General features: G+C 37.1%; 1 protein-coding gene across 1 annotated transcript in view; it reads right to left on the reverse strand.

The window, feature by feature from the left end:
* COL3A1 (collagen type III alpha 1 chain) overlaps nucleotides 1–16,352 on the reverse strand; it is a 50,239-nt gene extending 33,887 nt beyond the window's left edge. The window contains exon 1 of the mRNA XM_088526980.1: nucleotides 15,877–16,352. Within this exon, the coding sequence (XP_088383106.1) occupies nucleotides 15,877–15,955 (79 nt within the window). The 5' untranslated portion in view covers nucleotides 15,956–16,352. The remainder of the gene's footprint in view (nucleotides 1–15,876) is intronic.
* Nucleotides 16,353–25,571: the final 9,219 nt, after the last annotated feature.

Raw genomic sequence — 25,571 nt, forward strand, 5'->3', positions numbered from 1 at the left:
GTCATTCATCCATAATATTCATGGCACTGTGAATTCCTTCCAACAGCTACATCAGTGATCAAATTTGGTGCAGATAAAGAACTTGAAGAAGATGCTGAAGAACAGCTTCATTAAACTTTGGGGTCATATTCACTTTGAGCAACAAGATTCAGAAAGCTTCAGTCATCCAAAAAAAAAAAAAAACAACAACACTACTCATTCTTTCAAAATTAGGTAAATTCCCAGGAAACTTTGTAGAAATTATAAATCTTAGATTAAGAATGTAAGTGTCAGTGAATGTCTTGACTGATGAAATAAGAATTTAAGCATGATGAAATAAGAATTAAGCATTCCAGTGATATAGGAAAATTAGTTCCCTCAGATGTAATTGAAAATTAGAAACGCACTTATTCCTATTGCCATTGCTTCCTGATCCCTTTTGGATCATCGGGATCTTCAGATTACACCCAAGAGACATGGTGAGGAACTCTGTTATTTCTAGGATAGCATCTTCCTAAAATCTGCCGTGACTCCAGCTCACAGCATCACATGCTGCTTCAGACCACATAGCCTAACAACCACTAGTTCTAAAGAGAAGCATGACACATATTACATGTAAGTACCTAGACACTCTTGATTAGGCAAATATAGTTTATAAAAAGAACTGACTGGTTTCCCACTGCTCACATTCCAGAATCATTTTGCTGGACCCTGGCCAAATAACCTGCTCTTCTGCTTAATTAATTGCTGACTCTGTGAAAAACGTTTTCCTCTTTTAATAAAGTGGCAATTCATGTCAGGCACTTATGAAAAACAAACAGCACAGCCTTGACAAAAGTAATGGCAAAAGCCACCTGATAAACATTTTATATCCCTAAAAATGATAGATGAACTTTATATTTACCATACACAAGACTGAAATGTATTTTAGAAATAAGAATTGCAGCATTATGAATGAAATCTTCTTTATAGTCTCTCTAATCACCCATGAAAGGAACTGAATTATAGTAATTCAGTTACTCAGTTATTCATTTAATAATTCAAAGCAAAAGAGTAAGATGAGTGGTTTGTTGTATAAAGGAAGACTCAGAAAGCATTACACTATGTAAAACAGAACTACTGGGAAGATAAGAACTTGTTATCCATGTAAGAGTCAGAAATATTTGGCTGAGCACTGATGGGCATAGACCCACTACACTCCAGAGCAATATGCTCAGTGGTCACTCCATTCATGTGCTTTGCAGCTCCACAGGTTAAAATTTTCTACTCATTTATAAGCATAACAAGGAAGCAACAAGATAAGAACTTAATATTGTGTGTAAAAGTGTAACATACAGCAGTGTGCTCTTGTGGCCAAGAAGGTCAATGGGATCCTGGGGTGCATTAAGAAGAGCGTCTCCAGCAGGTCGAGGGAGGTGATCCTGCCCCTCTACTCAGCCCTAGTGAGGCCGCATCTGGAGTATTGTGTCCAGTTCTGGGCTCCACAGTACAAGAGGGATGTGGAGCTGCTGGAGAGAGTCCAGCGCAGGGCTACAAGGATGATCAGGGGCCTGGAACATCTGCCCTGTGAGGAGAGGCTGAGGGAGCTAGGCCTGTTCAGCCTGGAGAAGAGAAGGCTGAGAGGGGATCTAATCAGTGTCTATAAGTACCTCAAGGGAGGCAGTGAGGAGGATGGTGCTGGCCTATTTTCAGTGGTGGCCACTGATAGGACTAGAGGTAATGGCCACAAACTAAAGCACCAAAAGTTCCACAGGAACTTAAGGAAAAATTTCTTAACAGTGAAGGGTGACAGAGCACTGGAACAGGCTGCCCAGAGAGGTTGTGGAGTCTCCTTCTCTGGAGATCTTCCAAACCCGCTTGGACGCAGTCCTGTGCCACGTGCTCTAGGTGACCCTGCGTGTGCAGGGAGGTTGGACTAGATGATCTCTAGAGGTCCCTTCCAACCTTAAGCATTCTATGATTCTATGATACAGTTATATGAATAGTATACACATATAGAGAAGTAGAAAGTGTACATATGTACTTCTGTACCAGTAAGATGTCTCCCTGTTCGATTATATTTTAAGGTTCAGATTTTCAGCTGTCAGCATAACTCTCTTCTCCTTTCAAAACTACATGATTTCTTTTACTTAAAGTTTTAAGACTGCCAGGTTCTTACAAAGGAATATCCAAGATTTTCCTATTTGGTATTTCAAAATGTTCTTAATGCTTCCGTTTGATTGATTTTTTTTTTTTCAGCAATATAATTCTGCTACCTTAAAGTTAAAAGGACATCTCTAAGGGGGAGCAGAAAAGGGCCTTCATTTCCATATTTTTTCACTGTTGGTTAGAAAAGATTCTGTTTTCAAGACAACCATTCCTTTCTGAAACAGAACCTTTCCTCTGTGAACAGTTTTTCATATTGAAAAATATTCACTTTTCCCTATTTTTAAGACAATTGTATAAATGAAAATCAAAGAAATTTTAAAAGCCTCAGAAAGTGACTGCTATAATTTCACAATAATAAGGGAATAAAATATATTTCCTTGCTTTTACAAGCTTGTCCTTCCATTATTTCACAGTAGATGGCAACATTCAACAGAAAGAAATAGAAAGACTAACCAGACATCTGGATGTAATGACATTCCCACTCGTTTCTAAATCTCTGGACATTGTTAAATGAGTTAAGAAACAAGCTAGGAGAATTGCAGTCAAAATCGTTGCGGCCTTTGGCAGAATGAAAGTATTAAATAAGTTTTCCAGAGGAAACTTACATCTGGGATGACTTAGTCTGTTCAAGACACCCCCTCTGTGCTCAGATGTAGATCTGTGTGTCAGCATGTTATGACATAATGCATTGTACATTGCTCATAAAGATTAAACATTAGCTCCAAAATACTTTGGAAAGCTGATTTGTGCTAAAGCATTGGCAAGTAAGAATAAGCTTATAAAAAAGCTGACTTGCCTACTTCTAATTTTGTGGTAAAACAGTCACATACTTGTCTTAACCAATTTACTTACTGATTTCCAAACAGACACATTCACCTAGAATTTCAAAAAATATTAAAACTGAAGAGGATTGGCTTGTGGCAATTCTGATTCTAATTCTACTTCTCAAAGCCCTAAATATGGTGGCTGTGTAGAACTTCATTTCTATGACAGCTTTTGCAATGGTTCGCTGGAAGCTGTGTAAACTTCAAATTCATTTTACAAAACATTAAACTTTCTATTGGAAAGTATGAATAACTTAGCATTTATGCTATTTCCTGAGCATTTAAAAATAAAAATCTTTCTTGCAAGCCCAACATGAGGGAAAGACAAAAAGGCAATACAATTATTTCTCCTTTGCTAATCAGAGTAGTAGTAGTTTGTAAGGAGACCAGTCAGGCACAGCTGAAAGGAGAATTACCACTTAGTCTCAAAGGATCTGTGAAAGTGGTATATAAAAGAGCCCAAATATTTACAGGGAAAAATAAAATGATCTCGGTAGGACTGACAGATGTTACAGGGGACAGAATTCTGATTCCAGAGAAGACAATGAGAATTTTTTCAATCAATGAGTATACTGACCTGAAAATCCAACCTGGGTTATAGCTGCTTTTGGCTTTGGAATGTACTTGTGCAGGCACTCTGATCACGACTTAACCAAATTTATATGGCAAAAGGAAAAAGCTCCTAATAGTATTCTCAAAAACCACAGACTTTTCCACTTCATACAAAGTAAAATCTCCAGCTATTACATTAATAAAGGATTCACATATCCCATTTGCAGAGCTGTGACTAAATGGTTAGAAATTAAGAACATCTTGAACCTGTCTACATCTGTCTCAGAGAGGGCGATAGTCCACACACAGATGACTCACTGTCTTTCAACAACAGCTTGTTGGTTGCTTGAGAAGCAAAACTGAGAAACTACAATCTGCTAAAATCTGTTCACAAACATGGTGAATCAAGCAGGGTTTCTGTGATTATTTAAAGTGAATCAGAACTTTCAAACTACTCAAAGAGAGATTTTTTTAAAAGCACTGAAGAATCAGGAGTCTTCACTCTAAATTTGACCTAATCCAAAGTCTACAGAAGCCAGGAAGAAACTTACTGTTGCTTTTCATGGACTATAAACAGCACAAAGCTCACGATTCCTTATTCTGAGCTGTTTTTGGCCATTGGTTTAACAGCATGACTAATTCAAAATGTGTTTTTCACTTCTTTTCTAATAAATACATCTCTCTATTATGTTCTAAAACAGTGTTGTATATATTGCTTAAACAATGGGTAAAGTACAAAGGAAATACATTATTCAGTTGCAATAGAAATGTTGCAATTCCTCCATATACTATAGTAGGCTCAGGACTCCATGCCAGCTTCTGAAACCCCACTGCTTTCCACTTACTGAGCAGAAAGGAATGCTACAACATCTACCTTGAAGCAAATGGTTTGGGCTCTCTCTCTGGTATTATGATGATGTTTACAGGGAAACCAAACACACTCATTCCTTCCTGTGATCAGTAATGGAAACAAAGGAGTCTCATAATGAGCTTCTTGGCCTGCTAAGCCCAAATGGTCTAGTTTGTTTGAATTTCGCTCAGTTAGGTAACTGCTGAGTACTGAAAAAGTATGAAATAGTTTCTTTTTCACAAGGTGTCAGACCTAGAGGTGGAAATACAGTGTTTAATGGTATAGATCTTTTATATGCAGAGCACACACACACCTCTCATACAACAGCCAGCTAACTAATCTGTGTTGCATGTTGCATGAGAACATAAGAGCCCATTTGGGCCAACCCCTTAAGACATTTTTAGATTTATCAGTTCCACCAAAATAGCTGGCATTTGATCAATTTTGCCACTGCTCCAGTCCAGTCATTTTCCTCTAAATTTAGCTGCACAGCAAGAAGGAGAAAGCAGCACACAGTAACACTGTTTAGTCACGATGCTGTATTTTTATGCCAGAGGAACTGCAGAAAGAAGACATGCACTGTGTCTCTGGCAATGTACTGAACATGATGGATTCTGAAGCAAAGTATCGTTATGTTGTGTAGCTAAACTGGCCCTGCTCTGAGACTTACCCAGTGTGTCTTTCAGATTACAAAACAGAAAAAAACAGACAGGTATGCACTGGTACAAACAAGCACTTGCATTTAAAAAAATCATTACTTGTTCCCTGCATTCTTCCAGGTAAGGCTGCAAATGCTGAAACTTTTCCACAGCTTTTAGAAATCTCGGGTTTTGGATTTAAAAAATGTCCTTATGGTAAATTTACTAATAAATAAAACTCAAAATCCCTTTCTTTCTCTTTGCAAATTATTTTTCTCTGATGTTATCTTTCTCTTGATCTCAAAGTCTAATTCATGTTGAGAACTCTATTTTTTGTTTTCCCAAAACTATTGTTTATCTCAAAGGCAATGACATTTAAAATAACCTAGTCTGTCACAGTTGGCACAGTTACATTTCACAGCTTCCTCTACTCAGCCTTTGACACCTTGCATGATATTCTTCATGAGACTTCTTTGCCACCGAGCTTTTGTCACTATGCTACATAAGCATTGCATTCAAAAATCCACCAGTGATATCCCACAGGTGACAGGGCTATGCAACAGCCTCCCTAGCTCCAATTGGTGTCCAGAAGGAAAAGCTATGGAGGAAAAACTCTCTCATTTCAAAACTGCTGATGAGAAAAGAAAGAAAGAGGTTTGGTTGGTTGGTTGGTTGTTATTTTTAATGACCTCCTTCAAACTGAGACATTCTAGGGGCAGGATAGAGCAGGATGCTGTAAATATGTACCAGTTTGCTGGCTTTTTCAGGTTGCTCAGAGTATTGTTATTTCTGATTTTGAATTTATAAATGTCATTTTGAGGAAACAAGAAACAAACAAACAAAAAAAAACCTGATGGATGCATTGCAAAAAATCCAATGGTTGAAGTGGTTTTGTTGTTAGCTATTCCTGGACAGCATTATGGGGCTTGTTTTGTTTGGTGTTCGCTTTTAAATAAGAGTGAAGTATATTCCTGACACCCATCCTATATTGAGGTGTTTTTCTGGAACTTTTTCTCTGAAGCCCTATTTGAATATATTGACCTATAACTTAGATGATAATACATTTACTTCTGCCTTTTTATCAGAGGTAGATTTGTTTGCCTACAATCTGTAGAATGTACTTCAGTCATGCCTGATTAATGGTAAATATTGTTTGACCAGAATTTAGGTGAATCACCTCTGATTTTAGTGACCTTTGGATCAGACCTAAAGAGCATAATTTCCAATCATTCCAACAGCAGCTGAAGGTCTTCAGTCTCTAAAAGGATCAAGCATTTTAGCAAGGGCAACCTTTTGCATTAGAGCAGGCCACACAGAAAATATGAATCTTAGTTCAGTACATTCAGTGCCTTTAAGAGAGAAAATTGCGTAATTTTTCAGTTACTCTTCCAAACATTGGTAAAAGGCCTATGATTTTTTTCCATCCCCTCTGTTCCTACATTACAATATATTTTTGGCACACTACCTTTTGTGCCATTTGGTGTCACTCTAACAGGCTGAAATCAGTTTCCTTGTGGCTATGCAATTGCAGTGCTGGCATAAATTCTCACTATTCTGTAGTAATCCGATTTTAATGTGCTCCTTGTCTTTACAGCGAATGATGCCAAATGGCATAAAGTCTTGTGTCTAAATCCTAAACTAAACAGAAATTGACATAAATTCAAAACTCTGATGTGATTACTGATGATTTTATGGATTTGTTTATTAGTTTCTTTAGAACATACACGCTGTCGCTCCCTGGGCAGTCAGTGAAGACATCCACGGACAGAATCATAGTGGCAAGGCAATCTTAATCTTAATTAAAAAAGGAGATGTCGTTCAATGCTCAACATTATTAAGAACTATTAAGCAAAAAAAAAAAAGTATCAAAATGCAGCATAATATTTTATCAGATGTTAATAAGAAAAAAATCCCCAAGGCATATGTTAAAGACATGTACTCCACATTCATGATTTTAGCTAGTATTACAAATAGATTATACTGTTGGAAAGTTTTTGCAGCAGTTTTTCAGCAGATCTGGCAAAAAGAAGGAAAATCTGGAAAAGACATTGTACTCAAGAAGGTTTTCCAGACCAGACTGACAGATGCAAGTATTATGAAAGTGACATTTGGATCCTTAGTTACTACATGAAAGTGAGCATCTTAAAACTGGTAGTTGCTACAATTTGCTCTACCTAGAACCACATGTAAAATACTGTAGAGTCTGAACTACTATTACTAATTCAATCGTGACATGAAGTTTGTTGCAAACTGTTGCAAGACAAAACCCAGACTATGAGAGAAGAATGCATGATTTTGTTTTTCTTTGCCTAACTTGGAAATTAAAACAGTTTTTATCAGGTAATTAAAATTTAAAAAGGGACATGTTCTTCTTTTTCATCTAAGCTGAATGAGAGGACCAAGAGTTTTATGTAATGTTTCTATGGTTTGTGTTGGAAGAAATCAGTTTGATTCAATACTTCTTTCCTGAGACAGAAGCAGATGGGAAATGTTACAGAGCAGTACAGTACATATGGTAACACCATTTACGTTTTCAGATACTTTGGACAAAGTCATGCACTGTATAATGCCATGGCTGTTATGACAAGTGAGTAAAGCAGCAGCAGGTCAAATCTTACACTGATGTAACTCCCCACACAATTTTATTCAATTCTGTGTAACTGTAAAAGTTGGAAGTAAATGAAAGATTTGGTCTTTGCATTTTATATTCCAAAAATGGATTAAAGGCCTCTGGCATATTATCAAAAGAAAAGAATCTTGTCTTTGACTGCTATTACACTAAATGAATTTGTAATTAAGAAGGTCAGGGAGAGATGGGGATTGTGAATGCACAGCACATGACTAACCTGGTCTCATCTTCAAAACAATTTGTATTCATTCACTCCTTATTCCCGTTTGTATTAATTCACCCCACATCCATCTTGGACATGCTGTTGGATACAGATGGCAGTATTTGGAATTCTTCTTAATCTGCCTCATAGTGGAAATTAAATAGCTATTTATAAAAAGACTGGGTACAACATTCTCACTGGCAGCTTTCTCAGGCTACTGAAGTGAATGTTGTTACTTTTCTTCTCAGGGTACCAAACATACTTCCTTAATTTTGGGGCCACCATCTAAGTTTCAATTTCAGCCGTATTTTCAAGTATTAACGTCCAAGCATTTTCCCATCTCAAGTATTAACGTCCAAGTGTTTTCCCATCTAATGCCCTAGTGAGGCAGAGAGCCCCGCTTTTGGCATGGCGAAGCCTGCCCCTGCAAGCACAGAGCTGATTTTTATTAGTATGAGAGGTCACCAGCGTTGGCACTGAAGTGCCTGCGCGAGGCCTGGCACCCGTTAGCTCTCCCAGCGCGGCACGGCAGCAACGTCTGCTGACACAGACTGAGAATAAACAGTCCTATGGAGCAGGGGAGGGCTACAACATCTTAAGCAGATACAGCCAGATTTATCAGGAGTTATCTTTTAGAGTCCTTAAAAGGCATGAATGGATGAGTTTGAGCCAGAGAAATGTGATAAAGGAAGAGGCTTTGTATTTTTTTTTCTTCTTCACTGAAATAAATTTACAACACGCTTTCTCTCTTCAGCTGCTCTAACAGGAAAGGAGTCAGTTGGATTTGAACTCCTCTTTTCTCTTTTGTGTATTTGTGTTATCCTGTTCATGCTAAAAAGAAAACAAAAAAAAAAAAAAAAAAAAAGAGGGCTCTAAAAAGAGGACCATCCTGCCAACATCTAAGCCACCAACAGGCTTGGAACACTGTACAAAGCACCAGAGCAGATTTCAATTGCTTTTTTTTCCAAGGAGTGGCAATTCCCCACACACAGTCTATTGTTTGCTTTCACTAGAATATTCCCCCTTCAGCAACTGGCACGGGACGGCCCCGCTCGGTGGGGGAGCAAGCAAACGCCACACAGCAGATCTAAAGCCAAATACTGAAAAATATATACATTTTTTAAAAGAGCCTCTCACAAACACAGAAGCGTTTCTGTGTTCACTGCTTACAGTAAAGGGAAACACGGGGGACGCAGTTCCTTTTCCCTTTGATGCTCAGCATGGCTGTTACAGTGAACATCAAAGGAACAATGAGTGATGCTTCCCATATTTTCCACTAGTTCTATTCAAGGAGCAATTGTTTCTGTCATGCCTGCTTGAAAAAGGAGCTGCAACTTCACTCTTGCATCCTTTCCAAAAAGGAAGAGCAAGAAAGAGGAGAGGGAAAGAGAGAAGCAGCAGCACAAAGGCAAAGAGCAAGGGAAAATAAGAGATGTTTGCAATCCATGGCTGCTAAAGCACTGGCTGGGTGTGATTTTCAGTGTAAGCAAATTATGTCCAGAAATTTTCCAAGAATGGCTAACACTGAATTGCTGTGGGAAGTAGCTTCCAGGCATAGACCATAGTTTTAGATCTACCACTGCAAACTTGCACAGTCTTCTTGTGACTCTAGTGTCCATCACACCGCTGGAGCTGGGAGTAAAGCTGAGCCTAAAGCCAGAAGAGTTGCCCACAGAAGTTCTGCACACACATAGGCAAATCTTTTACTGGCCTGGCAGGAGAACAGAGGTTTCCATGCCACCCTCCAGTGTGGGATACAAATGAAATTAAACAAAAACAGCAGTAAAGACAGATGCTTTCAGGACTGGTCTCTCAAGGCAATGGATACCTTGGGTTTCTCTGGTTTGTATTGAGAATCTTTCTCATATCAAGTCAGCTATAGCCTTAAATCCACAGTTTTTATCCTCCATTTCTTCAGAACCATTGGGGTATCCCTTTAGATATAAGTGAGGGCTTAATCTTCCCAAATAAGAAAACATACTCAGCCTTAAAATATACATCTTTCCATTATTATCACTTTATTCCCTGTTTAATGTCCTGTGCATGCTTTCTCTTTGCAGGCAGAAATCTCTTCACAGAGCATTCATGTGAATAAAAGCAGGACAGAAATGTGCAGGCATTACTAAAGAGGGTGCCAGTTTCCTTCTCATTCTGATAGCTCATGTTTAAATGAAGGGTTTGACGTAAATGAGGGAAAATGGAAGGAGTCTCTTAACTAATCTGAAAGGAATCTCCTCCACTGTATTTTCACTGAACAAAGCCAGAAGCCCCAGAGCTGAAGTTTACCCAAACTAAAGCCAACAAATGATTGTTGCTGGAGGGGGTTATATCGTGTTTTTCATTGTCATTCTGACATGAAACAGGCAGAGATTTCATCTTTGACTTTGCAAACTCAGAGACAATAGAATTGATATTTAAGTAAAAATAAATAAAATGGTGGTTGAAAGATGGATGAGATTTTTTTCAATTAAATGAATTATATTTTCTATGAAATACGAGCTAAGAAAAATGATTATTTGAGAATAAAAATGCAAAATACAATTTACTGTGCTTCTCTGTGAAAGATGTACTGCTCTAAGTCAAGAAAGTAACTCATCCGTCCTTGCATCTTTCCAGTATTTAACATGAGGTTAGGAAACATCTTTATCACCATTAAAATTACTGAAGAGCCTTCCTGATCCTTATACTGTGTTATAAATATGCTACTTTGTTACCTTGCTGCAAAGATTATTGGTCCATCATTCAAATCAGAAGCAAAGGAAGGGTTAATCTTTGAAGATACAGTGCCAGAGGAATTCTTTCACATAATAATGAAAATCTACACATAAATATGATAAATTTATTTCCCTAACCACAAAGTATCTGATACTGCATAGGAAAAATCATGAAATTCTGAGGGAATTCTTCAGAGATTTTCCAGGGAGACACATTTCTTGTCAGGGAAAGTATAGAGAGGACAAAGTTTTGCAAAATCTGGGCAAAAGAATTAATGCAAGAAAGCAACTCCACACAGCTGTTCTGCAGCAGTAACTAAACCAAACCACGGACTCTCATACCTATTATCAGCATGGCCACTGAAAAACCATTGCAGAGAGTCACCTTGTGGCATTTATATATATATATATATGTATGTATATATGTGCATGTATATATATATATATATAAATATATATATAACAGAAGTCCAGAGAGGGCAGCATGGCCCTGAACAACCTTGCCTCCAGCAGAATCCCACATGGGACAGGCAGGGAGGGCCACAGGAGGCTGTGGCACATGTCCAGACATGCCAGCACTCCCCTCAGCAGTGTCCAACAGAGCCAGTGGAAGGGCTGCTCTCTTCAGAGAAACAGAAACAACCCCTTCTGGGAGGGGTGGAATGGAAACAAAACAAACCCCTTCTTGCATCACGCCTGAAGAGCGAATTACATCCACACTCGGTTCTCTGCGTATACGACATATCGTTAAGCAAGAGACAGGTTGGCAAAGAACAGCTATAACTACTAAAATGCTTGCATTTTTAATTCCACTTGTGTTTTAAGTTTATCCATGTCTGCCAAAAATCAAAATCAGAAAATCTCAAGACATACAGGTGCTACACAGAAACCTTTTCTGCTGGGAGTAGAACTCAGCTGAACCCTCAACAACCTCAAAGCAGTGCAACCTACAACTTAGCAAACCACCACAAGGAGGAGAAATGAGGTAAGAGCTTCATGTCAAATCAGCAAGCATTTTATTCTAGTCTTTCCATGCTCCAACTTTATTTTCTAGGTGTTGCCAATGATAAAACTGGGTTTTGCTTCACTACATAAAATTTCTACAGTTATGTTGGAAGCTACTCCATTCATTGACGCCTACTAAAAGATGTTGGTAACTGCATACCTTTGCCATTGTCAAGAGTTTTCGTTTTCTTAGCTGTATTTTTTGCCTCATTACACACACACAAAAAAAAGACCGAAATTTAAAAATCTGAAATAGAGATGGCCATTGCATTAATTTTCACTTCTGTGGGTTTTGAAGAATCATTACTTTGAACTGACAAATGAAAACATCCAACTGTTACAACAGTTGTGGTCTGTGCTCTTCTCCAGACTACTAGCCTACCACAAAGGCATTAAGAGTGAAACCCTGTCGATGGTGCCTGCTAGCCAGAGGAAGCACGTCTCGCAAAACACCACTTCCCCCTATTGGTCGTCTGAACCTTTCAACTCTGAAGAGCTTACTACTAATCCAAAATACCAAACATCAGTCCACATCAGTTCCATTACTGGTCTATAGCATGTTTTCCATATTATGAAGTCAGGTACGCCCTGTCTTGTGAACATTTCTGATTAAAGCAGGGTTTGAACAACACTAGCACATAATCAGGATAATGACATAATCAGGATCCATGGTTTATCAGCCAATCTATGAAACAAGAAGGTAGCAATTCATTCCTTTCTTTCTCTGGACTGGCATTAACTAAAACCAACACACAGCTGTGTCATTCGTCTACTTTAAACCTCAAAACTTTGGCAGCAACTGAAGAGGACATAGGAACCGTTTCTAATCTGTAACACTAAAAAGAGAACAAATGATGATTGCATTTCAACTGAGGCATCAACAATAACACCAGTGCCAGCAGCAACGCCCTTCTACCTCTGCAGTAAAGCAACACTCACCTCTGCATTCGAAACTCAGTCTGTATAGTCTTAGTCTCAAATCAAAAATGAATAAAGAAAACAATGAAAGACCTCATTTGCTTAAGGCTAATTGCTTCCAGGGTTATGTGGTCTAGAATGTGTTTATGAAATTTGTCAAATTTTCAGAACATGTATGAAATGAAAGCCTGTGGAATCCACACCCATCTAAGTAGAGGATGTGGATTCCACAGGCTTTCATTTAGTCTGATTTTTCCAAATCAGAAAGGGATTTATCACTTTTCCTAAAAACAACCTTGCTTGCAGTGTACTGGTATAAATGATTTAGGATATTTAGATATGTAGGGGCCCTGCTCTATCCTATCTTCATGTAATCCGGACTCTCTCTGATAGCGTGACAATCTTCTGGCACACAGTGAGAGTACCAAACATGCATAAACTGATTTAACCTATAAGAATCTGAAGGAGGAGTTGTCTATATCCCCAAAAGAAACATGAGGGAAAGCAGTCATCATCATTACCCCATTGCTCTAGCTAATTTATCAATTAAAAATATATATGCACAGTGTTGCATATAGGTAAATGCTAAAAACATCAGGTTGCAGCCCCACTGATAAACCACACACACACACACACACACGCACACCCCACACTCAGCACAGGCCCAGCTCCACACTGGTGCCCAAGCGAGCGGCGCTGCCTGACAAGCATCACCAGACAGCCTAAAACCTGCACTCCTCCCAGGAAGAGCCTCTCGACTGCCCCTATGAATCCCAGGTAAGTGGGATAAATGTAGGCCGTTCGATTAGCAAATGCTCGTAGGAGATATCTTTGTCTGCATAGCAGATGGATTTATTTCCCAAGGTAGTTCTCAAAGTTCATTATTTAGTGGTTTAATATGCAGGAGGTAAAATCTGCTTTCAGATGGTGGAACTGAGTACACATTTCTCCCATCAGTAATCGAAACACAGCTGTCAGCCACTAGGAGGCATTTGATCTTGAACAGGATCAAGGCTTGGCAGCACCTTACACTAAAAAACTTAACACAAATCAGAAAACCTAAATTGAGCCAATCTCTGTTGCTAGCTATTATAGCAAGACAAAGAAACACATAACCCCAAATACATGTGACTGTTCTAAACTTAGCATATATCTTAGCGTATTTCCTTAATATCTCGCCAAGTCTTGTCTCCTGGCAGGCTTTTCCAAGGAAAATTTTATATTGACTTACATTTGATGCAAACCATATAAACATTTTTCTTGACAAGAGAGATATTTTAGCATGTCTGGAAATTCTTTTTTGACTGATGGAAAATTCAGCTTCCCAGCCCATCTCTGCACTGCACATGAATTAGCAATGTTAATAGTCAATCTTTTGATTACTAGCTTCACTGTGAGAAAAGAATATCGAAGTGCATGGAAAGCAAAATTCCAAAGAGAGGAGAGAACATGATATATTAAGGGGTAGCTTATGTTTTACTATCCTTTCTAAGTAACTCTGTGTCTGTAAGTAGTATGGAAATTAGCCCAGTAAGGAAATGTTGCTACAACATGAATCAGGAATGTGGCAGAGAAATAAGAATACTCCCTCACACTTCACATGCATATTGTTTTACCACTCCAAATTCACCATTTCTTGAGTCAAATACATTTCACACTTTGGAAATGTTCAGTGATCCAACAAAAGTGAGAGGAAAGAGACCTGGCACTCAGAGGCCTTTGTTTATTGGGCCAGATGAAACTGAAGTTCTTTTTTACTGCAGAGAGTTCCTTAGTTCTCATCCCACTGAATATATATATATATATATGTACACAATATTCATACATACATAAAGATTACTTGCTTCTGTAAGCACAGAAAGAACAGCATCCATTTGCTCAAATTTTGTACTTTTTCGTTCACTGAGAATTTCTGAAGATACAATTTATATATTGAAAAAGCAGAAACAGAGTAGTGTTACAGTTTTCAGTTAATTATATTTACTCTCTAGGGAATATCACTACATGTAGTTTTTTTTTTCCTTTCAGATACTTTTCAATATTAAACCTATGTCTATGCTTGGTGAAGAACAGTGGTTTTCCAGCTTCATCTGGGCTGTTGCAGATCATGTTACCTGATTTGCTCATGAGCAAAGCATTCTCACCCCAGCTGCTCCACTGCCAAAAGCCTGCTGGTAGAATCATAGCCACCTTCTAGGCAGAAGTTCCTTTCCAGGTATGCTTAGCAAATAGATTTACCATGAAATGGCTGAAGTATTCGTTTTCATGATTTTTGTTATATAAGTTAGGATAGAATGAGGGTTTAAAAGTGTTTGGCTTTGTTTTACTACAGTACTGTTTATTTGGCTGCCATTTATCAAGTTATTTGTAAAGTTATTAATTCCTTTAATATATGAATAAATACACTACAGATCTTTTTTATCTACAAGGAAGAAAAACGTTGTATCTTAAGGAAGGTCTTGTTTCAAACGTCTGGCAAGGAGGAACAGAGCACATCCAAAAAAGGTCAGATGTACTTGTGGAATGTCATCTGTTTAACTTAAATATCATAACACACTTATCTTCACTGTAAGATGAAGCTGAATACACAGCATATTATTGTATACAAAGTTTCATTTTTCTCTAAATGTTCTTTTTTATTTTCTGTTTTCTCTTTATCTTCTCTCTGTTTCTGTAAACATATGCATACACACATTCACACAGACTCACAGATACCATCAGCTGTTAACCAGTCTCATGAGGGACTAAAACAGCCTGCAGAGGCACAATTGAAACAGTTTTAGCTGAGGGAATTAATTTACCCTCCTGTTTTATGTCAAAAGTGAAAATCTTGTAAACGGACTTATTTTCATGTGGCACTCATAAAACTATTTCATCAAAACTTATTAGTATTTTACGGCTGTTTTCCACAAATTTATATATATATATATAAAGAAGAAAGAAAGAAAAAGACAAAAAAAAAAAGTGAAAAACATGCCGCCAGGGGAAAACATACTGCAAAGTTCAGAGGAATACTGACCAAAAAGCTGAAAGCAAAAACTTACTGTTTATGACAAATAAGCTCCAGACTGTGCAGAACTAGTATTTATGATGTTATTCTAAGATATTAAAGAAATAGTTTAAAAACTCTACAGTGTCTGTAATATGAAAACAAGTAAGAACAAGAACGAATGCAGCTGAGGCAGACAGCACTATACAGTCCATTTAACCACGGAGAAAGCAAAGCAAAAAGAAACCTTGGGGATGGTAACAGATCCTCCTGCAACTTTCAGCTTCAACATTATCTACATTGCTGTATTAGTGAAGAAAAAGTGTTCTGGTGAGATTTGTGAATACATTCCTTAAAAGCTATTAAATGATTGGTGAAAATAAAAATAAAATAAAAACATTAAATCATAAGAAGCTTGAATTACTCACCGTCTTGTTGTGCCAAAATTACTGAGGGTTGAAACACGGCAAGAATGAGCAAAGTTACTTTTTGCACAAAGCTCATCATGTCTAAATATTAGACATGAGACTCTCTGTGCAAAAATAAAAATGGGGGGGGGAAAGAAAAAATCTATTCAAAGTAGCAACATCAGTTGTTCCCTGCCCTTCCAGCACCGGGCCATGTACAGAACTCAGCCACAAACATTCCCCAGCTTTGGCCTTAAATAGGAAAAAATTTGGCTTCCTTTACTTTTCCACCCCCTTTACTGAAATATGAGAAGAGGACCCATCCCCTAACTGTAAATGAATGATTAATATTTCTCTTGGCTTTAAAGAAGAATAGAGTCAACTACACAAGATAAACAGCACATCTGGAACTTTTGTGTGTATATGAAATGCATACTGAGACTATATATGAACAGTTAGCATATGCAGTGCGAGAGTTACATGTACATGGGAGGAAAAAAAAATGTTCAGTGGTAAAGCATGTTTCAAGTAAAGGAGGAATGAGTGGTTATACATTTATAATTCTTAGAACTTCCTAACAAAATTAAAAGGTACCTGATGTGGCTATAGAAACTGAAAGGATCTCAGAAGTTGAAGAGCAGTCATGGATATTTCTGCTGATGAGCAATCAGCAATAATGAGAGTGAGGCATTAAAGTTGCAACACATCTGTTCCAGGGCTTTTCTCACCAGGTCTGCCTCATGCCATGGTTTTATGTGACCTGAGGAAAAAGCAAACACGAAAGACTTTATGCAGAAGACAAGATCCCAAATCCTTCACAAACCTTTTCTTTTTTAAAATAATTCAAGTTAAAACTGTCATCACAATATTAAATGCAGAACAAGTACTACCTTTTTCTTCACTGGTTGATCTTCGAACAAAAAAATCTTTAGACTATTATTTTTTAACTCAAGTTCTTTCTTATTCTATACAATACCCAGAATAAGAAGACTGCTTCAAAGAAGATTGCTTAAGCAGGCTTTGTTAGGAAAATTTTTGTGACCATAGTTTTACTTAAAAATCTGTGAGACTTCAAAACTATTTTAGAAGGTTTCACAGAGTTTATCTCTGCTAAACCAATGATCAAATTAATTCCTCAGTCAATTAATTGAAAGAGATGAATTTGGCCCAACTTGTGGACCGTAAGAGCACTCATTCATTTATTCTGAAGTATTTCTGAAATCACAGTTACATAGGGAATAATTTCTCCTGTAAGGCATTTATGTTATGAACTGTCATCCCAGAGAGGAGATATCTATGCATTTAAAATAAAGAAAAAAAGAATCAAAGCAGCTTGAGGTTATCTTTATATCAGAGAGGTACTGGGCTTCATTTCAAAACCTGTTTATCTGAAACACATTTGCACTTTAACTGGAAAACTCTCTTCTGCCAGGGTCATTTGAGGTGGAAGCAAGTATGAAGATGTCTTAGTTAATTTGATGCCACTTATATTCTGAGATGTTCATCTGTGTCTTAAAAACTTGTAAGGTGCAAGTGGCTTGGTACATTTCAGTTACTACTGACAATGACAATTACATGTCATGTTTTTCACATGAATGAAGTAGCCCCTAATTCTCCATATTGTCTGCTGGGTGGTAGAGTTACTTGATGGTGCTTTAGGTTTTCATAATCAGTAACATGTTACTTAATAAGGTAGGTTATTTAGTTTATAAATTTCAGATATCTACAATAACCAAATGGACAATCCCCTCCTATTAAGCTATTCTAGTATGTAAAAAAAAGAAAAATGCTTCAGATATTCATACACATATCTACAATTTGCTTTTTTTTTCCCAGAATGATGCTTATGATATAAATTATAACAATAATACTTGTAATAATACCTGGAGTGATTTGGTTGGCTTCCCAAGAAAAATGGAGGAGCTTGGAAGCTTGTCCAATGTCCAGACAGAATATGCTTGGTTTCCTTCAGGAGGAAAGGAGGAAGCAGTACTTCTGTTCAGGATGAGAACATATTTATGACTGAACTATAACTGCTTGCAATAAGTTCTCTGATATTGCAGTCAAAAAGGTTTTATCTTGATATAAAAATATGCCAGTTATAGCTTTGTTCATTTTTTTCTCTCTTTTATGGATAAAGTGAAGATTGAAATATTAAATCAAAACGGTACTGAAATCAGTGAAAGCTTGAACCCAGATTCAAAATATTTGGTCTATAAAACTATTTGAGCCAAGAGACTGTATCCAAACCCCTCTCAGCAATGGGATGATTTAATTGCTTATCCAAATTGCCTGTAGAGCTGCATTTTATTTGCACTCTGCTTATTACATTAATGATTACAGCATAGTAATGATTTAATATACATAAAACATAATGAGTTTAATGTTCACATTTAAGTATCTAATGAAAAATAAGAGAAATTAGATCATAATCTTTGCCTTAAAGTCACCTTCAAAATTAAGTCTATGAACCTTTTAACCTATTTGACCTTGCCAAATACTTCTTTATATTTCTTTAGTTTTCCTCCCTTATTTTCAATTACATGTTTTATTTAAAGGTAATCAATGTTGGATCATTCCATTCAAATTTAAATTCTAAAAGCAGTTCTGGATTGTTCAACTTGGACACAAAACTAGGCCCTAACTTGACTTCAAGCCCAATTTTATCTATTTTATACCTAATAATTCCTATAAGCACTGGAGCGTCAATGTGAGTTTTGGAAATTACTGTAGCGACAATTCTGAGACTCCTGTACATAAAAATTGTCAATAAGCATAAAGCATAAATTCCATAAAAAATAAAATAACCTATGGGTCATATCTTCCTTAGGTCCTTGAGTACGTTTGCTGGGATTCAGCAAATACTGAAAGGCAATGAACAGCTACCAGTTTATCTTTCGTGCTATAGTGCTAACTTCCAATATCCAGTATTTGTCACTGTCATTATACCTACGTCAGGAACATGATATTTATCTTTCATTCTATGTGAATTTTAACCATAGTAAATAACTTTAGAATTCAAAAAGGAGCAGAGTTTCACAGAAATACAAAGCTGCAAATAGTGACCAAAAGCAAAACAAAAGAGAGAGTAAAAAAGGATATGCATTCAGATAAATTCCCCTAGATACCACATCACTGAAGTCTGTTTTGAGGATTCTAAGCAATCATGTATGGATTTTTTTTTCCCCCAACACTGCACTTTTAGGGAAACCAGACACGCTGCTAAACTATGCATCTATGACATTGCGTTCTCTTTAAATTCATTTAAAAAAATCTGACCTAAAACAAAGCTGAATGCAGGATTACTAAACAAAAAGATGAACTAGTTTTTAACCATTTATCTTTATGAGCTAGAATTAATGCAAATTATGACAGGAGTGATGATTTATAGGACGCTTTCAGGAATTAGGATGGTCATATCAATGGAATTCTTCTATTCATCTCCCAACTTTCCATTTCTCTGAAATTATTTCCTAGGAGGATGGGAAATTGAGGCACAGGCTCTTATTCACATGTATTATATTTTGAGCTTTGTGCATCTTCAATGATTTTCATAAGTGAAAATTCTCTTTTTGCAAAACGCCTGCAGATATAAAGTACAATTCTTCATCTGAGTCACACTGGGAACTAACTGTGTTACAGCACAGCTGTGAGGGCTCTTAAAACACAGCCAACAATATGACTGTACACGGGTGAAGCAGACAGCACCCACAGCATTTTCTCTTCACAGCAGGAAGAACACAAGCCAAACTAGTTTAATGACCTTTGGGTGTATTGAATGCTGGGGAATTCAAAATCTGTGGACAGGGTGTGGATTTTTGTATTGGACACGTACCTACTCTCCTAGCCAATGATGAAATCTGTTAATTTAGAGTATTGGCACAAATCTTTTATGAAGATGCTCCTCCTTTTTACTGAGGTGTCAAACTTACTCTACAAGAAATATTTTCTGCTTGTCTCAAACTCAGATTTCCATTGCACATCTGAAAACCCAGACCTTCACTTTTTCAAAAAATATCACAGCCATATCCAGCTCCAAGGTTTTGCTCTCTATGACCTGTGGTTGTTAGAAGGACATGCATCATTAATATCCAACATTAAAAAGGTATTTTTGACTATTTATGAACAAGCTTCTTTGGCAATTGGTGACCTACATTTTGTTTTACATGATCACAAACAACAATAATCTGCTTTACCTCTAAATAACGAAAAACTGCTATGTGTCAGAAAAACAGTCTGAAATTGAGTTAACACAAAAAGTAGGCTTCTCTTCTCTCCTAGAGTTTGTGCAGAAAGGAAGCATCACACAGATACAACCGCCACTCCATTGGCTTTGCACAAAGACCAACTGCTGCATCTGTTTTATCTATTCAAATCGGTTTTCTGCCAGAGTATGTGTAGTTCCTGGTATAAGTCCAGTGTGCAGAACCTCAACTATTCATTCATCTAAGACCTCAGTACAGAAAGGTTGCAGAAAACAAGGGCTGAAGCTTCAGGACCAGCAATCCAGCACATTCTATGAACGTTTACTTTTTTAACATAAAAAAAAAAAAAAGAAAATAAAGGAATAATAACTGTAAGTTACGGTTAGGAATTATTTCACATTATTATTTTTTTTTTTTGGTTCTCGGATTTGCTGTTTTTCTAATGAGTCAGTAAGCATTTTTGTTTGAGTTTACTAAATCATAACAAAAGGCCATCCATACTCATGACTCATCCTCCAGAAAAAAAAAAAGTAGGAAGACACAAGATTAAGTGTTTTAACTCTTGATCTCTTCAGAATTAATGTTCTTCAAAGTAAAAGAAATTGATGGAATTTGTTGGAAAAAAATATTAATTAAGCAACCGAACACGTGCAAGTACATCAGAGAACTTGACAATACCAGATTTTTTCACAGAAAATGAAATCCCTGTGAAATAACTGTGAGCCTTCAACAGCATCATTTGAACAATTTTCACTGCCTGATCATACTAGGGAGGTATGAAGTTATCTTCTGGACCACAGGTACTTCACATATCCTACAGAGCACACAGAATTCTTGGAATGGAGAAACAGCATCCAGATGCTTCTCTGGAACTCCTGGATGTAAACCAAGCTGGGGCAGCCCTGCTGCTATTACTGGTGCTGGGAGTGCTGTCCTAAGAATATTAAATCACCACCTTGTGATGGTGGTGATTTGACAGCCTCGAGGTCTATACTGGTATCACTAGGTATAATGGAAGATAAAGAAAAAAACTAAAAGAAAGTTACAAATAGGTATGTGGCCATACTATTGATGTAAAACCATTAATGAGAGGATGAAGATGTATATGGACTTGCAGATTTTGTTCCAGTATTACAGAAAACAAAAATTCCAGTTCAAATCATCTACTCTATTTCCATATGAACTGCTGGGATTATGATAGGCAAATTTCAAAAAGTGTTATTAAGCACTCTGAAGATATGCCAAATAAAAGAAGGCACATAAATACCCCAAAGGAGTAATAACAAAGTTGTGCCGTACTGTAGTGACCAAGGCACACAGTTAGCAAGAATCATCTGGAAACCAGATGAAAATACTGTACGCGTTCATTCTTTTTAAGTCCCACAAATTTTGTGGCACCAAGAACAGTAACAGTGATGTGAATCCAGCCAGTACTGAAGTCCACTATTTTGTATGGAAACACCAACTCTTATTCCATTCCTCCAACTTTCCAGTATTTCACCAGCCTATGAGCATATCCTCATCACTGGCCAAGCATGTTGTAACACAACATGGGATTTGTGTGCAGAATGGAGATCTTCAGTTTCAATAATACTTTTTCTGAGACTTTTCCTAAGACTTCTGCTTTTCTCTCACACCTCGCTGAAGACTGATGCCTACAGCAGATATCACACTTTTTTAATTTAATAAACTTACAACATCCATACTTCCCAACTGATTAACATAGTTTCGTTTTCCAATAGTAGCAATGTTGCCAGATTTACACTGCTCTAAACCAGACCTGGGTTGCTCTCAGGCAGTCTCCATTTATTTTCCTCCATGGAAGAAAAAAAAAAAAAGAAAAAAAAAAGGGAAAAAGAACTACAGAAATTGCTAACTTCACCTATTGCATGTGCACCTGTAGGGCCCATGAACATACTCACTTCAAAAAACACCTATATATACATGTATATATTTCATCATTCAACAATACTTGAAGTCCACGTATCTTTTCATTTTGAAAGGAATCTGATAGCAAAGAGGAAAATTGTGCTCAGAATGTTCAACTTTCCGTGTATAATTTCCCTTCTACATCTCCCTCTTGACCTGTAGTACTAATTCTATTCTCAAAGCAAGTCTTTTTAATTGAACACTCTTGCTACTTTTCTTTGAATCCAAAAATTGTTATGTCGCATTTGCTATCCATTTACTCCAGTAATTGTTTCCTAAAGATAATGGATATTGTCTGTCTCCTTTTCTAACCATTGTGTCTCCAGGAAAAGTGGAAAAAAAAATTTAGTGGAACATGTTATAGCTTTGAGGTATACTCCTTATTACAGGAAGATAATTCTCTCAGAAGACCATTTTCCACACACAAGAAAATGAGCAGAAGTGTCTATTTTAATTAAGTAAATCCACTTTTGAAAAAAAAAAAAGACAAAACCAAAAAACTTCTCTTTTCCAAAAAGCAAAACAATGAATAGTGAGCTATGAATATACTGAAAGTCTTGACCCTAAGACCCTATTGTAATTATGAAAAAGAACAACAACCATTATTTTGAAAAGAAGCCGATAGAGTAAGCATGCCTTTAAATGAAGATATGCTTCATCCCACCTTCCCAGCCACAACTCCCTGTCCTCAAAGGATATTCCATCAAACTCTTGCTAGAGATCAGTCAAGTTCCAGGACCCACAATATTGAAGAACATCTTGCATGTAGCAAATTAAAAGAAGCAGATGGGGAAAGAATCTCTCAGTGAATGCCAGTATATCTGATTAGTATTTATTTTAAGATTAGATACTTAGTCTGGGTCAATCTTCCCTGATGGCAAAAGTATGTTGTTTTCGGCAGTTTCAGTACTCAAATCAATTCTGTGGACACTATGGGAGAGAAGACGCATTTTGATTGCAAAGAGACTCCTCAGTAAAGAATTCAGGAATAGGAAAATGCCCCTTTTTCTGAGCCATTAATTGGCATGGAATGAGCACAGAATTCCCAGCCACTTCTCATGCAATTTCCTTGTGGCTCATTCTCGTTCCCTGTGAAGTCTTGCAGAGTTTACAGTCACATGGAATTTAAGAAACAAATGGACATGTATACAGGGCTGATGCTGCTCATCTTAGGTTCTCTGCACAACAGAAAATTAAGCTTGTTTCCATTCCCAGAGTTTCTGGTGCTGTCTTTGATTTAGAAATTGCACTTCCTAATTTATAAAGACCAGAGGTCAGCATTATTATTTTACTATCTTTCCCATAAGCTGTCTTACTGTGTCTCTCTGCCACTGCAAACAAAACCACAGTGCATTGTTATTTTTTCAGCTCTCAAGAGCTGGATATCAAACATGATCACTTTAAGTAGAGGAAATACTTTCTTTTGAAAGACTAAGGAAGATTTAAAATGACCAATACCTTTACATATATAATCTGTGGGCCTCTTAGAACTTTACAAAGTGTCATCTTTGTATTAAAGAATGGGGAACTACAACATAAGGATGTTTTTCTAAGAATATGAAATGGAGGTATGAACAGATTCCTGGTCTTCTAGTCCAGTGACATATTTACTGAATCAGAACACATAAAGTTTGCCACATATCTCAAATTTGGTCCTCATCAGCTAAATGACATCCAAACTTATGCTCAGTAATATGACTGACATTTCTGTCAAGTTCCTAATGTTTTTACAACCACAGCTGGGCCCTAACAAGTGAAACAGTAAATCCTTTTGAAATATTATGCTGCTGATTCATTGCTCTACTTATAATGCCCAACAGGGAAGATCACCAGTTTCACAGACCTTCTGTGCTTTTTGCTGGAGTTCTGAAGATAAAAATGGTGTTTCTTGATCACAAGGACAGAGCAGAAGAATTTTTCTGAAGATACATTTAACATTCTTATTAAAAATAGTTAATATCTCTACAAATTTGCATGAGTACAATCTACAGCAAGCTGTACTTCTGTGGATGTTGTGAACTAAATTAGGCATTGAAATGCAAAAGAAATCAACAGACTAATGGATTTCATTGATTGATAAAAAAAAAAATCAATAGAAAGGGATAGTACTTTCTAGCCCCATAACTCGTCTCAGCAAAGAGGGTTCCTTCCATTTCCATGATTCTGGTCATTGGTTTAGGGAAGGAGCACAGTAAAGGAAACCGTAGCCTATTCCTTGTGAAGAAAATATTGACAGGCCTACATCTTTGCTCTAGCTCACAAAACAGAAGATTGTTACCTTTTCAGCAGCCATGTAGCTTTCCCCAGCAGGCACTTCACATGCAGAGCCAAGCTGCATCTCTGCCAGCTGGGGCCAGCAAGTGAAAAATGCCCTGAGGGCCTCTGCTCAGGTAACATATTGCAACAAGTCCTTTGCACTGTGCTATAAATATTACGTTATTACACAATGGTGAAAAATATCTCCAGTGTGTTATGTCACCACCGTGTGTCTCTTAAAACTTAATAACAAAGAAAAAGCACAGGCAGGATCATGAACTTCTGACAGGATAGACCTGTTCCCCCACCACTGTCCTCAAAGTATAAGCTTTATATGTCAGTATATATCTGAGACACACGCACTATTTTGCCACATGAGTCTTCTATCACCTGAAGTGTACAACTATACACAACTATAAGCACACAAATAGTCAAAAAGTTGCACGATAAATCTCATAAGAATTGACAGAAACATACTATAGTGCACAATCTAAAAAACAAAAAACAACAATTACGTAGGCACCAGGGATGTTGTTATTAACATGCTTTGAATGGTAGCACCTCCTGTTCATAAGAAGATCTCAAAAAAGAAAATCCAGAATATATCATAGCAAACCCTTGGTGTACCTACCTCAGGCGACTTCCTGGCACGAGCAACCCATTTTATTTTGTGCCGAGGTAACTGCAGAGGCCCCAGATGGCTCACCTGCAATATAAAATTATATACAGTATGAACATGACTCTGCAAAGCGTTAAGAGTCACTGTATACAGCATTATTTGACATGCTCTCCATAGCTTCATAGCAAAGACTATGGTTAATGGGCTTAGTTAAGTACTGTAGTACAAGATAGGTGCATGTATCTGCCAACTTAGGACATGGTCATTTTAGTGAACAAAGCACTTTTCACTTCTAGTTTAAAATAGCTTTCCAATGAATAGATAACTTTCAAAATTTCTAGTGTTGATTGTGATGCTATGTTTTTGATAACCTGTAAATGAAATGGCATATCGGAGCAACACACATTTAAAACAAAAAAAGATAGAAAGATGTGGCTTTCAGCAATATTCTTCAAAATCTTTTTGAAAGCCTTGTTTTTAAATAAATGAAATTTGAAAAAAATCAATGCATTGTTTATACTGAGCTGAATAAACATGTAACTGAACTCCTGAATATGTCAAATAGAATATAAACATTGTAAGACAAATTATGTCATTTCAAAGAGACCCGTCACATTTTTTTTTCATAACATTCAGTCACTTTAGAGCCTCTCAAAGTTCCTGTACCTAAACTAACTTGATCTTTCTGAGAATATGGGTTCAGATCC

This window comes from Tinamus guttatus, unplaced genomic scaffold (assembly GCF_059628265.1).
Source record: "Tinamus guttatus ecotype Peru unplaced genomic scaffold, ASM5962826v1 Tinamus_guttatus_pri_ptg000260l, whole genome shotgun sequence".
Lineage (NCBI taxonomy): Eukaryota > Metazoa > Chordata > Aves > Tinamiformes > Tinamidae > Tinamus > Tinamus guttatus.